Raw genomic sequence first — 12,558 nt, 5'->3', positions numbered from 1 at the left:
ATGCGTGGAGCTGGGCCTCTTTCTCCTCTTCCCCCCCTCCCCCCGTTCCGTCAGACCTGGCGTCCAGTCTCCTAGCAACGACGCGAGACCTCAAGGAACGGTTCTTTCTATTCCTTCTGGTCCTTTCAGTTTAAGGCCAGTAAAGCCACGCTACACACCTCTAACTCCAGATCCTTCGTTCCCATTTACTCCTATTTTCCACCGCACCCCCAATAATTCTCAGAACCCCCTGCCCTTGTCTCCTCAGTCTTCCCTCCAACCTGGGTTCAACCAGCCCAACCGTCTAAGCTTCTCTGCTCGCCTTCGTCCATCTACCTGCCTCAAGCAGCCGCTGTTTATTTTAGATCATGCCAGGAGACGAGCAGGAAGGTGAGTTGACAGAACAGTTGGGCAACAGTGAGGTCGGTCGGGTTTCCAAAAAAAAAAAAAAAAAAAAAAAAAAATGAACCCAAGGCGACAAAAGGCTCATCTTTCCCCAGCTAAGAAAGCTGCCCAGAGAACCGAGGAAGGTGTCCACATTACTGAAGCCCTTATCACCAAGCGGAACCTGACCTTCCCTGGAGATGAAGACCTGTCAGAAAAGATGTGAGTGGACAGGAGAGAAAGGGGTGATAGAAGGCGGGAACAGTGACGTCCAGGTTGCTGAGCTGTACTGACTTTGAAACTTTCTCTCCTTACTTACTCCACTTACTAATCAGTATTACTTTCCGGTTGGTTTTTTTACTTTTTTTTTTGTTTTGTTTTGTTTTGTTTTTTTCGGGACAGGGTTTCTCTGTGTAGCCCTGGCTGTCCTGGAACTCACTCTGTAGACCAGGCTGTCCTGGAAATCAGTAATCCACCTGCCAATGCCTCACAAGTGCTGGGATTAAAGGCGTGCGCCACCACCACCCAGCGGTTTTTACTTCTTGAAGACGATTTTTTTCATACATCCTCAGCTGCCTTGGAGGTCACTACCTCACCTCTTAGCAAACTTCAAAATTCTCCGCCCAGTTCCCAGTCTGGCCTTCCCATACTGCTGTTACACCATTGATTGTTATAAATGATAAATCTAATTACTCCCTGGTAGAAACTTCCTCAACAACCTACTACAGCCAGAGTAAAATCCAAATAGCATTAACCAACCTTATTTACAGCTACATTCTGCAAGTGTGCAATTCCTCATACCATGTTCTTTTTTTCTTTTCTTTCTTTTCTTTCTTTTTTTTTTCTTTGGTTGTTTTTTGTTTTTGTTTTTTTTCCGAGACAGGGTTTCTCTGTGTATCCCTGGCTGTCCTGGAACTCACTTTGTAGACCAGGCTGGCCTCGAACTCAGAAATCCGCCTGCCTCTGCCTCCCGAGTGCTGGGATTAAAGGCATGCACCACCATGCCCGGCTTCTTTTTTTTTTTTTAACATTCTTTTTTTTTATTATGTGTACAATTCATTCCAGCCTCCATGTCAGAAGAGGGCACTAGATCCCATCAAAGATAGTTATGAGCCACCATGTGGTTGCTGAGAATTGAACTCAGGACCTCTGGAAGAGCAGCCAGTGATGCTCTCAGCCTCTGAGCCCTCTCTCCAGCACTCATACCATGCATAGTCTTGCTTGGCATCGCCTGAGAGCTTGCCTTGTTAGAAATGAATTTCCACTGGGGATATAGCTCACTGGACACAACCACATAACCTAACTAACACACGCTAACAACCACAATAACCTGGCTGTGGTATAATCCTGGCCCTCAAGAGGTCGTGGCAGGAAGATCTGAAGTTCAAGCTCATTCCCCACCGCTACACAGAAAGTCTGAGGCCACCCAGGGTTACACGAAGCTCTTTGCCTTTACCAGAAAGAAAGAAGGACACCCGCTCAAACCTACTGAATTAGAATCCACATCTTACAGTACCCAAAGGATTCGCAGGCATATGCAAATTCAAGACAAGCTGGATTAGCACATGCATGCACGGCATTGTCCCCCTCCCCCTTCCGCCTCTCACTGCCTATGCATTGGTCACCTCTTCTAGGACGTTCCTGACGCCCCCAGTGTGGAGTTGGTACATGGTCCATGTACCCACTTTTGTGCCTCTGGCATCCACCTGTCATAGTTATCTTGTTGGACTCCCTAATAACGATGGCCGAGGGCCTACGTCATTTTTCCCGAGGACACTCAGTAAATTTGGAAATAATGAGCATAAGGATAGAACAAGTGATTTCTTTCCATAGCCATTAGAAAGGGAGAAAGGTTCTGCCAGGAGACATGAGTCTTTCTGCATCTATCCTCACCCCAGCCTTGCCGCCACCATCCTAGGAAAGCTGCTCTTGTTCCGAATCTCCAGGAAGCATGGACAGCCACCTAGCAGCTTTCCAGAAGGCCCCTGTCAGCTTGTGCTTGGCTTTCTCCGCGCCACCACTGGAGAGCCACGTGTCTGAGACCAGCCAGTCTCATGACTTAGACTGGTGTCACGAAGCTGTCCTTGACATCTCAAAGCCACTCAGCCCTTACCCTCTTCCTTTCCTTGAGTGAGACACGTCTCCTCTTCCCTCCCTCCCATCATCTATTGAAGACCACAGGTGTGAACCCTGTTTACTCTCCTCTAGGTTTCACACTCTCGGTGAACTGGAGACTGTCCGCCTGGACGGGGAAGGGATTACTTGTATCGGGAATTTAGAGAAACTCCGGAATATTCACAGCCTCTACCTGCAATCGGTAAAGTCTCCCCCACCCCCAGCACACGCGCACACGCACACACACTCATGCTTCCTGTCCTTTCCCTGCTGTGAACCTAGTTTGTCTAATCTGAAAACAGCTGAACAGCTCATCCTTGCGTTTCTGGTGTTTTGGCCAGGAGAACATTCCCAAGTGGATCAGGAATTCTCCTGAATTGAAACACTAATTTCTGGCTGGGTGTTGGTGGCACACACATTTAATTTCAACACTTTGGAGGCAGAGGCAAGGCAGATCTCTGTGAGTTCCAGGACAGTCAGGACAACACAGAGACACCCTGTCTTGAAAACACAAAGCAAAACAAACAAACCAGCATAAAGACTGATTTCCTACCCCACCTTACCAAGAGCTCCGAGCTTTAGAATCACTATGTTCGGACACTTCTCTTGGTCTAGATTCCAGGCCTTCTAGACTGTCGAAGATCCTCTCAGGCTCAAGCCTGTTCCCATTGGGGGGGGGGGTGGCATATGCCTGTCACCCCAGTCCTTGAGCACTGAAGACTGACAAGATCGAGGCTACCTAAGTTACATAGGAAGTCCCAGTCTGCCACACAGAACTCTTAAAATAAATATAGATCCAAGTGTGGGGGCGCATGCTTCTGGTCCCATCACTTGGGAAGCAGAGGTAGGCAAATCTCTGAGTTGGAGGCCAGCCTGTTCTATAATTTCCAGGCCAGCCAAGGCCAAATTAAGTGACTGTCTATAAACAAACAAACAGCCTGGCAGTGGTGGCGCACGCCTTTAATCCCAAGCACCTGGGAGGTAGAGGCAGGCGATTTCTGAGTTTGAGGCCAGCCTGGTCACAGAGTGAGTTCCAGGACAGCCAGGGCTACACAGAGAAACCCTGCCTCGAAAAACCAACCAGCCAACAAACAAATAAAGGGCTGGCAAGATGGCTCAGCACATAAAAGGGCTTGCTGCCAAGCCTGTAACTTAAGTTCAATCCCAAGTCCCACATAGTAGGAGAGAACTGACTATCAATTTGTTTGTTTTCTGACCTCCACGCAGATGTGCTCTCGCACCACACACACACACACACACACACACACACACACACACACACATATACAATGTCATTAAAAATGTTTAAACAAGTACCCAGTTACCATTTTGATACTGCCTACATCCTTCAGATCTCTCTCTCTCTCCTCTCTGATCTTGCCTGAGTTTACTTGTAAAAACAGCAAAGGACACTGGTCATCTGCAAATAATGTGTGGGAAGGTGTGTCACAGCAGTCCGTCTGTCTTCACACTGGCAGGAGCCTTTTCCATGGGGCCTTCAGAAGGGCCTGGGTACCTTTGGGGGCCTGAGCACCTTTGGGAGCCAGGGCTGCAGCTGAAGCCTGGGCCTTAGCTGGAGCTTTGGCCCCTGCCTCTATTTGAACCTTAGGCTTCGGTTGGCAGAGCCTCTGACCCTTGGCCATGTAGCTTCGAATCCGCTTCCCAAGCTTAGGGTGAGCGATGAAAGCCAGCCGCTTGAGTTTGGGGCCTTTTGGCATCTTGGCCTTGATGGCCTAAGGCTTCACCAGGGCCTTGATGGCCTCTGCACATGCACTCACTGCCTTTGCATTGTTGGCCTGCATCTTCTTCAGGCCTTTCTTCTTGTGCTTCTTGGCAAAACGCATGTTCCTCAGGAACTTGGGGTCAACCCCCTTAAGAGATTCGTATCTTTGCGACCGGGGTTTCTTGATGCCATTTCTGTGCCATTTGCCGGACTGGTTGTGTGTGGTGTGGTTCTTGGACTTGGCTGTGTCTGCACGGTAGAACCTGTGGCTCCGGAAGTGCTTGGGGCCCTTCAGATCCTTTGGAGGCTGTGCCGTGGTGGTTGGGTGATCTTCAGCCTTTCCTAGGGTGAATATAGCCAGAGCGCTTAAACTTCTCCTATAAAAGTCTTGTGAGCCAACTAGTACACAATCATTGTTCCTTCTGGGTTTGCAGACCCCTAGGAGGCCTTTTCCATTTCCCTAGGGCCCCTTGGTTTCCTTCTTGAGTTTCCAGTCCATCTTTGGTCAACTCATTGAACTAGCCCCAAGTTTACACATTAACCATTGACCAGAGAAAACAAATCCTCTCCCCCCAAGGAAATGGCATCCAGCTACTTGGTCAGGTTGAGTGGCCATTCTCTAAGGGTAATGGCTGCTGCTGAGCATAACCATGGTGGTAGACTGTCATCCCTTTCACAAGACTTCCCACCCGGCTGCCTTAACTTGGTTTCCCCACCTTGGTTTCCTCCTGCAGAATAAGATCCAGCGCATTGAGAACTTGGCATGCATCACCTCCCTGCGGTATGTGGCACCAAGGCAGGGAAAGAGTAGGGAGTGGGTGGTGGGTGGCGAGAAACTGGCTACACCACTAGAACTGGCTTGGGGCTCTCTAAGCCTGACTCTGCTTCCCTCAGCCCACAAGGCTTTGAGTCCCCACTTTGTCAGCCAGCTACCTACACAGGGAGCCTAGGTACTTGGCGCCCTGCCCTCCTCCTTTTTCCCTCCTCCTTCTCCAGCCGTCCTGTAGCTCAGCCTTGTCTCTGTCTTTCCCTCCCTCCTTTGCAGCTTCCTGTCTTTGGCAAGAAACCAAATCAGGCATGTGGAAAACCTCCTTGACCTCCAGTACCTCCAGTTTCTGGACCTGTCTGAGAACCTGATAGAAACGCTGAAGCTAGGTAGGGACGCCTGGCCCTGGTTCATGGAATGGAGGGGTCCTCTCTCCTCTTGGCTCCAAGCTCCTTCTGATTTTTGCTATAGTCCCCGATGCTTGTCTCTCTTGGGGAAGGGGGTGCAGAGCAGGCATGAGACCCCATTCTTTCTGCTGTACAGATGAGCTCCCTGAGAGCCTTCTCATCCTCAACCTGTGTGGAAATCCCTGCACCAACCAGGAAGGCTACAGGTGAGAAGGGACTGAGGGTGAGCTGAGCGAGCCTCACCCGGGCTCTAGGCAGCCACTGTCAGCCCACAAGCCATCATGTCCTCTGCCCCTAGCCTGAGTCCCATATCCAGCACCTCACAGGAGCCAGCCTGGTGCTCTTTGAGGCTGACCCCAGGCCCATCTCCTAAAGTCATTGCCATCCAGGGATGGGCACTAAAGCACAGATCACTGTACCCCCCCGGGTCCCATTACGCCCTCGTGGGTAGCCTCTGCTCCTCTGCCTTACAGGAAGATGGTGATAGGAGCCCTGCCACTGCTCTTGGACCTGGACAAGCAGCCTATCCTGGAGCGGTGGACCTCAGATGAGGAGGATAAATCCTCAGATGATGATGATGAGTTTCCAGAGCTCAATGGCCCCTTCTGCGCAGAGCGAGGTGACTATTTCCAGTTTGCAGTCACCCCAGGCTCACACTGGCCCCAGGGACTGGGAGAATCTCACTGACACCGTCCTAGGCAGCTAGTTCTGTGGAGTGGTCTCTCTGCAGCTCCATGGTCTCCTCCACTCTAGGCCCTTCATGTTCCCAGAGAGCCACTCAGGAGGGTGGCATGTGTGTCACCCTCCCAATGTGGCACATAGTCCCTGGGGGTTACTTGCACACTTTCCATCAGCCTCAGGACCACCTGCTGTCCATAATAAAGTGAGTGCCAATGACCCACCTCTGTCTGGAATCAGGGCACGATCTAACTAGGGGATGCTGGAGCCCCAGCTCCATACTCCTTTTACTGGGCATGGCGGGAGGTTTACCCAAGGATATCCCAGAGCCCAAGGCTCTCCTACTGAGCCCAGGCTACACCTCTCCTCCCCCAGGATTCTTCAAGGACTTGGAGCAGGAACTGCATCAGCATCAGGAACGCAGGCAGCAGGCAGCACTGACAGAGCACTTGTCAAGGATGGAGACACAGCCTGTCCTCACAGACCTGCCCCTGCTGCCTGCTGTGCCCATGGCTGGGGACTGCAGCTCTACTGCCACTGACCAGCCTGGGAAGGAGTCAGCCCCTAAAGCTACCTCCTCAACTCAGACTGCCTCTACTACCAAGAAACAGGTTTCCAAGAACCAGAAAAGTTCTGTCCAGGCAAGGAAGGGGGCTCTAGCAGCCACAACCTCCAAGACCTCTCAGGCTGCAACCCCCAGCATGACAAAAATGACAAACAAGAAAAGCACAAAGTAGCGCACAGCCTCTATGCACGCGCCACCTCCTCAGGCTTTGCCCCAATAAAGTGTCTCTGGGCTTGGAATGCTTTTCATGTTACAGGGGGCAAGTCAAGGAATCAAAACCAGAAGGCAGCCGGGCGTGGCCAGGGCTACACAGAGAAACCCTGTCTCGAAAAACCAAAAAAGAAAAAAAAACAAAACAAAACAAAAAAAAAAACCCAGAAGGCAAAAACACAGTCCCTCAAAGCAGCTTAACCTTTTAGGGGTGACCAAAAGGGCTGGGTCCCGCTGGTCCTCAAGGGCACGAAGCAGGAGCACCTTGCTGTCTTGTAGTGAGATAGCTTTGTGGTTTTTTTTTTAAAGATAGTGCCTCACCGTGTAGCCCTGGCTGGCCTGGAACTCATTGTGCAGACCAGGCTAGCCTGGAACTCACAGATAATCCTGCCTCCTGAGTAATTGTTTTAAAGACATGTCACCATGCAGTCCAAGCTAAGGACTAAATCTTGGGATCCTGATTGTCCCCAAATAGTAGCCATCTACCTAGTGAGGGGACTTCATGAAAACCTCACCTCCACCACCGCCACCACCACCACGCACAGCTAGGTCCCATAGCACCCATCATTAGGGTTTGTGGCTTGGCACTACAGGTTTAGCAACCACCCTGCTGGGAGCTGCCCTTTGCCCCAGCTCAGCTCCTCTCAATAGACTTGAGATCCAGTTCACTGAAGAAGGAGATAAAACATTTATTAAGTCACTCCAAACCTGGATGAGCAGGGTGAAGGGATGGCTGTGACTCAACCCCACCACCGCACCCACCACAGCTCAGGGCAGCCGGCCCCAGAGCTCCTGCATGCTTAAGCATAGGCCTGCTCTTCCCTCTCCACAAAGGCCTGGAAGAGGCTGCCCAGGCCCTGGGCTGGTGGGGTCTGTTCACCCGTAAGCAGCCCTCTGAGAGCCTCTAGGCCTTCCTGCTCCAGCCTCTGCTGCTTTTTCCGGAGTTGCTGTGCCTGCTCCTGTTGTGAAAATCAGAGGTGAAAAATGTGAACCCTCTCCCTGCAGGCAGGGTCTCCCAAGACTAGCTGAAGGTCCCACCTCTCCTCAGATCTACAGCCCTTTTCTGGTCCCAGAATATCCAAAAAGATATTTCCTACCTGCCCTCAGCACAGTCCCCGGGGTTACCTGCTCATCCTCCATCAGCCCCAGGGCTGCCTGGTGTCCACGATAGAGTGAGTGCCGACGGTCCACCCGAGTCTGGAATCGTGGGAGGATCCGAACAGGGTCCTGGGCTCCAAAAGTGGGGGACAACACCTGGGGGGACTGGGACACCCCCACTTCAAAGATGAAAGGCTTGAATACCGACCTAATAAGACACAGGTTGAAGGACTGAAGTAACCAGGAACAGGTGCTGCCATGTCCCTGACACTGCAGTGTGTCCCCTTCACCCCTCACCTGGATGGGTCTGGGGTGGCAGTGAGGAAGTGGACACAGGGCTTTGTGGGATCCTGGGGCAGGACCGATACCATACTGGCTGTGGTGCGGAAGCCTCCGGAGTCCATGCAGATGCCGCTCTCCTTGTCCCTGAGGATGCCCATCATCACCTCTGCTGTGATGTTCCCTGCCCAGGACGGAGTGGAGGGACTCAGCAAACGTGAGTGTGACAGGGACTCCAGCTGGGGTGCTGTGGCCCTCCTGCCCACCACTCACAGACCTTGATGCCGCTGCAGCATCTCACACCCTGCCCGGAAGCGGGCCTTGGCAGCCTCCATGCGCACAGGCTGCTGGGTCAGGGAGAAGACCTCCGCAAAGTCAAAGAGGCCCTGCCCAGTCCACCAACCCTGAGCCTTGGCATGGCTGCGGAGCTCCGGGTGTTCAGCTGAGATGTCTGTACCAATGCTCAGCTGGTTGGAAATATTCCGGGCACCTCCTGTATAAGAAGAGGAACTTGTTTATCTGTTATGGGGCACCTACTATGTGCTAGACCCTGGGTGACATACTTAGATGACAGTTTAAACAAGTACAACCTGCCCTTGAGGGGCCTGTGGTAATGAGGAGACAAAGCAATCAGAACTAAATCATAGGGGACAGACTTGACAGCAAAGTGGTAGCTGCTTGTATAAGACCTCCTAACCACACAGGGAGATCCAGAAGGCTTCCCAGAGGAAGGGGCAGGCTGAAGCATGAGGACATTTGGTCAGGTGAAGGAGAGAGTTACTAAGTGTGTTCATTTCTAGTCTCCCAGGGTGTCCCTCCCTGTCCCTTTATGACCCATCAGCTTTCCCACTGCCCAAGGCTGTCAGGAAGAACAAAAATGGTAGCCTCCAGAAGTGGAGGGCAGTACCTGGGGAGGTCTAGGTTCCCTCTTGGAGGCAGGCTCTACGCTAGACTCCTACCCTGGATCCGCTGAGCAGCCCACAGGCTCCCAGCTGTCTCCAGCACCCACGCCTCTGTCCGATCAGCCAGTAAAAAGGTGTTGTGATAGCAGAACGGCTCTGGATCCTCCCGGCAGCTGCCTCCCTGCCCATAGCGGTCCAGCAAGCCTGCAATCACGTGAACAGCCTCCTGGGCAGTGCTGCTCCGTTCCAAAGCCAGCCTGATAGAAAATCAGAGTACAGAAGCGGTCCACACGGGTTTGATGAAAAGCCCACGTAGCACAGCAAACCCAGCAGCCATGATGGTATTAAACAATCATGCAGGCCAGGCCTGTGATTCCTCCGGAGTGGAGGCAGGGAGATCAGAAGTTCATCTCTGGACTCAGCTACATACTACATGATCTCTTAAAACAAACAAACAAAAATACCAAAGCAAAGTGAAAAATCAGCTGGAGTAGTGGTACACACTTTCAACCCCAGCACTTGGGAGGCGGGCAGATCTCTGTGAGTTTGAGGCTAGCCTGGTCTACATAGTGAATTCTAAGCCAGTCAGGGTTATGCAGTGAGACCCTGTCTCAAAACATAAAATAAAACAAAAACAAACAAACATGAAAAAACAATAATAAACCATATAGTTGCCAAGCTAAGGACTGTGAATTCCATGGAAAGGTCTGGAACACTCTCTCCAAGGAAAAACCGCCTGAACCTCTCCTCAGGCGGGGCTGCCTCACATTTACCAGTTTTTATAAACCGCAACTATGTAATATTTCAATTAACAAAAGTAGTACTGGGCAGTGGTGGTGCATGCCTTTAATCCTAGCACCTGGGAGACAGAGGCAGGTGGATTTCTGAGTTCGAGGCCAGCCTGGTCTACAGAGTGAGTTCCAGGACAGCCAGGGCTACACAGAGAAACCCTGTCTTGAAAAACCAAAAAACAAACAAACAAAAGTTGTACTGAACTATGTGTGGTGGCACACAGGCAGGAGGATCTCTGTGAATTCAAGGCCATCCTGGTCTACAGAGCAAATTCCTGGACAGCCAAGGCTACACAGAGAAACCCTGTCTCAAAACAAAAAGTACTGAAAAAAAAATTAAAGCACTCTAGGCCAAGGGAGGTCCTTTATCAGACTAGGAAGATATAAGACTGCAGCCGCCTTAGAAAGGCCTCAAGGGCAAGGCCAACAGAGACAAGCCCAATAGACTCAGGCTAGGTGGGAGGAAGTGGGGCACTGAAGAGCAGCTCTCTACCTGAGCAGGTCCATACCCAGCAGGGCTTCCCCCTGCCCCACAGGCTCTTTGGTCCACACTGCTTCGTTTCCAATGCAGACACCAAGCTCGTTGGCCCCCATCTCAGCTCCCCACAGCCAAGAGGGGCGGCTCAGAATCACAGCGTGTGTCTTCCCCACCTGTTCCACCTCGATATAGGTACACTGGAGGTAAAGAAGAGAGAGGAAGAATTCAGTGAAAAAAAAAAAAAGACCCAGAACTTACACTGCCCGGACCCTTTGTCAGCCACTTTAAATGGCCCTGAGAAAGGTCTTATTCTCAGGTCACACATAAGTAAACCGAGTTAGCAGAAGCTAACTCCACTCAAGGGTCCAGGTTGGTGGACTGGAACTCCGTACTCGTTCCACTCCATCTGCTCCCGTCCCAGGAGCAAGAAAACGAAGGTCTGGGAATAACGTCTCAACCTTCCAGCTCCTTCTAAGTCCTAACCCACCTGAAGCCGGCTCCCAGGGACGTGAGTGCCTGCTGGTATAAACACCACCTCCTGCACCTCATCTCGGGGCCGGTCTGAGTTCTTTGCAAAGATTACAGCTGGGATGGCTGAGGCCGGGGGCACAGAGACAAAACAGTCGCAGGAACAAGGGGCATCGGGGCTCGACGACGCCATCTGCGAAGAAGTGGAGATGTTCATGTCCCTCAAACCTCTCCACAGTCTTGGCCACCGGTGGGGTGCAGGGCACTCTCCTCCCCACGTGTGCACTCTGAGAAGCCTGACGCTCTGGGACAACAGCACTGTTGTCAAAGCGTGGTGTGCACTAACAATGCACTTGGCTTGGAGTCAGGCGACAGAGCAAACTCTGCAAGTTAAGAGCGTCTGTTTTGGAGTCCTAGCCCTTCCAGGCTGACTTACAGGGTAGTTTCTAGGCACTAAAGCTGGCTCCAAGAATCCCACGCTCCTGCGCATGCCCACATTCACGCGCCTCTTCCGTCCACCCCTTTCCAAGTCCTCAGTGCCTCGGTCTCTCACCCTCTCTGCATCCAAGACCCCCAGGCTCGGTTCCGGGCGCCACTTCCTCCTCTTCAGGTCAGATCTGTTCCCCTGGACCCAGGTTCTCTGGTAGGTGACCTGGAAGGCCTTTGTCCCCGGGGGCGGGGCCGGCACCGGCACAGGACACCTGCAATGTCACCGTCTTCCACGAGGGTGCGCGCTAGCTAGCACCACTTCTTAGAGCTGAGAGACCTTTCAAATCCTGCTTAAGAGTCCCGGGCTTTCTCTACAGCCTTATCAGATAAGAGTCATTAACAGGAGGTGGAGCTGAAGGAGAAAAGAAGCCCTAGTGAAAAGAAAGAATGCATAAAGTAGCCAACACTGCTGGGAGTTCTAGAGATTAAGGGAAAACTTTCACTACCTGCTTCCTGACTTGAATTTCATAAATTACGGTATTGTTTATTTTATTACTGTTTTTGTGTTTTGTTTTTTAGAGACAGGGTTTCTTTGTGTAGCTCTGGTTGTCATGAAACTTGCTCTGTAGAATAGCTTAACCTCAAACTCACAGAGATCCGCCTGCCTCTGCCTCCCAAGTGCTGGGATTAAAGGCGTGCACCACCACCGCCTGGCACTTATTTTACTAATTTTTAAAATTTGTATTTTTATAGGCTAGAGAGATAACTGGGTGCTTCAAAGCTGCCGTTGAGGAGAACATGGGTTCGAGTATCAGCTCACAGCTGTTTGTAATTCGTTTCAGTGAACCTGATGCTCTCTCTGGTCTCCATGGACTCCAGACACACATGTGATGCTCAGGCAGGCACACATACAGGCAAAACATCAAAACGCATAAAATAAGTTTTTTTTCTAAATTTTGTAAATATGTGTGTGGGGATTACATGTAGGGGAAGGCATGTGCCCACAGAAGCCAGAAGAGGGTGATCTATCCCTTGAAGCTGAAATCACAGATGGTTGTGAGCTGCCTGGCATGGGTGGTGGGAACCAAACTCAGGTCTTCTGCAAGATCAATCGTCACTCTGAACTTCTGAACCATCCTTCTGGTCCCTTTTTTATTTTTTTTATTAAAGATTTATTTATTGTATATGAGTACACTGTAGCTGTCTTCAGACACAGCAGAAGAGGACATCGGATCTCATTACAGATGGTTGTGAGCCACCATATGGTTGCTGGGATTTGAACTCAG

General features: G+C 51.2%; 2 protein-coding genes and 1 pseudogene across 5 annotated transcripts; 1 reads left to right on the top strand and 2 right to left on the bottom strand.

Moving 5' to 3' along the window:
- Positions 1 to 82: 82 nt before the first annotated feature.
- Positions 83 to 6,850, top strand: Lrrc46 (leucine rich repeat containing 46). Its single transcript, NM_027026.2, has 8 exons — positions 83 to 369; positions 480 to 585; positions 2,572 to 2,680; positions 4,936 to 4,982; positions 5,247 to 5,356; positions 5,511 to 5,580; positions 5,848 to 5,993; positions 6,428 to 6,850. The coding sequence occupies exons 1-8, from the start codon at positions 348 to 350 to the stop codon at positions 6,787 to 6,789; spliced, it is 972 nt and encodes a 323-aa protein (NP_081302.2). The 5' UTR covers positions 83 to 347; the 3' UTR covers positions 6,790 to 6,850.
- On the bottom strand, positions 3,717 to 4,817 carry Gm11533 (annotated as a pseudogene).
- A 641-nt stretch (positions 6,851 to 7,491) lies between the features above and the next one.
- Positions 7,492 to 11,559, bottom strand: Scrn2 (secernin 2). Of its 4 annotated transcripts, none has more exons than XR_003949396.1 (8): positions 11,280 to 11,378; positions 10,863 to 11,036; positions 10,391 to 10,572; positions 9,112 to 9,363; positions 8,482 to 8,697; positions 8,223 to 8,388; positions 7,953 to 8,133; positions 7,492 to 7,786 (listed from the first exon to the last, which is right to left on the bottom strand). XR_003949396.1 is itself a non-coding variant. In NM_146027.2 (8 exons), exons 2-8 carry the CDS (start codon positions 11,034 to 11,036, stop codon positions 7,628 to 7,630), a joined length of 1,278 nt encoding a protein of 425 aa, NP_666139.1. In that variant the 5' UTR covers positions 11,397 to 11,500; the 3' UTR covers positions 7,492 to 7,627. The 4 variants fall into 4 exon arrangements, 3 of the variants coding, with proteins under 3 accessions (NP_666139.1, XP_017169969.1, XP_030101727.1); NM_146027.2 differs by lacking the exon at positions 11,280 to 11,378 and adding an exon at positions 11,397 to 11,500 and having other exon boundaries at positions 9,164 to 9,363; XM_017314480.2 differs by having other exon boundaries at positions 9,164 to 9,363; positions 11,280 to 11,363.
- Between the last annotated feature and the right edge of the window lie 999 nt (positions 11,560 to 12,558).

Source organism: Mus musculus, chromosome 11 (assembly GCF_000001635.26).
Source record: "Mus musculus strain C57BL/6J chromosome 11, GRCm38.p6 C57BL/6J".
NCBI classification, from domain to species: domain Eukaryota; kingdom Metazoa; phylum Chordata; class Mammalia; order Rodentia; family Muridae; genus Mus; species Mus musculus.
This window is presented reverse-complemented; position numbering and strand designations above follow the sequence as displayed.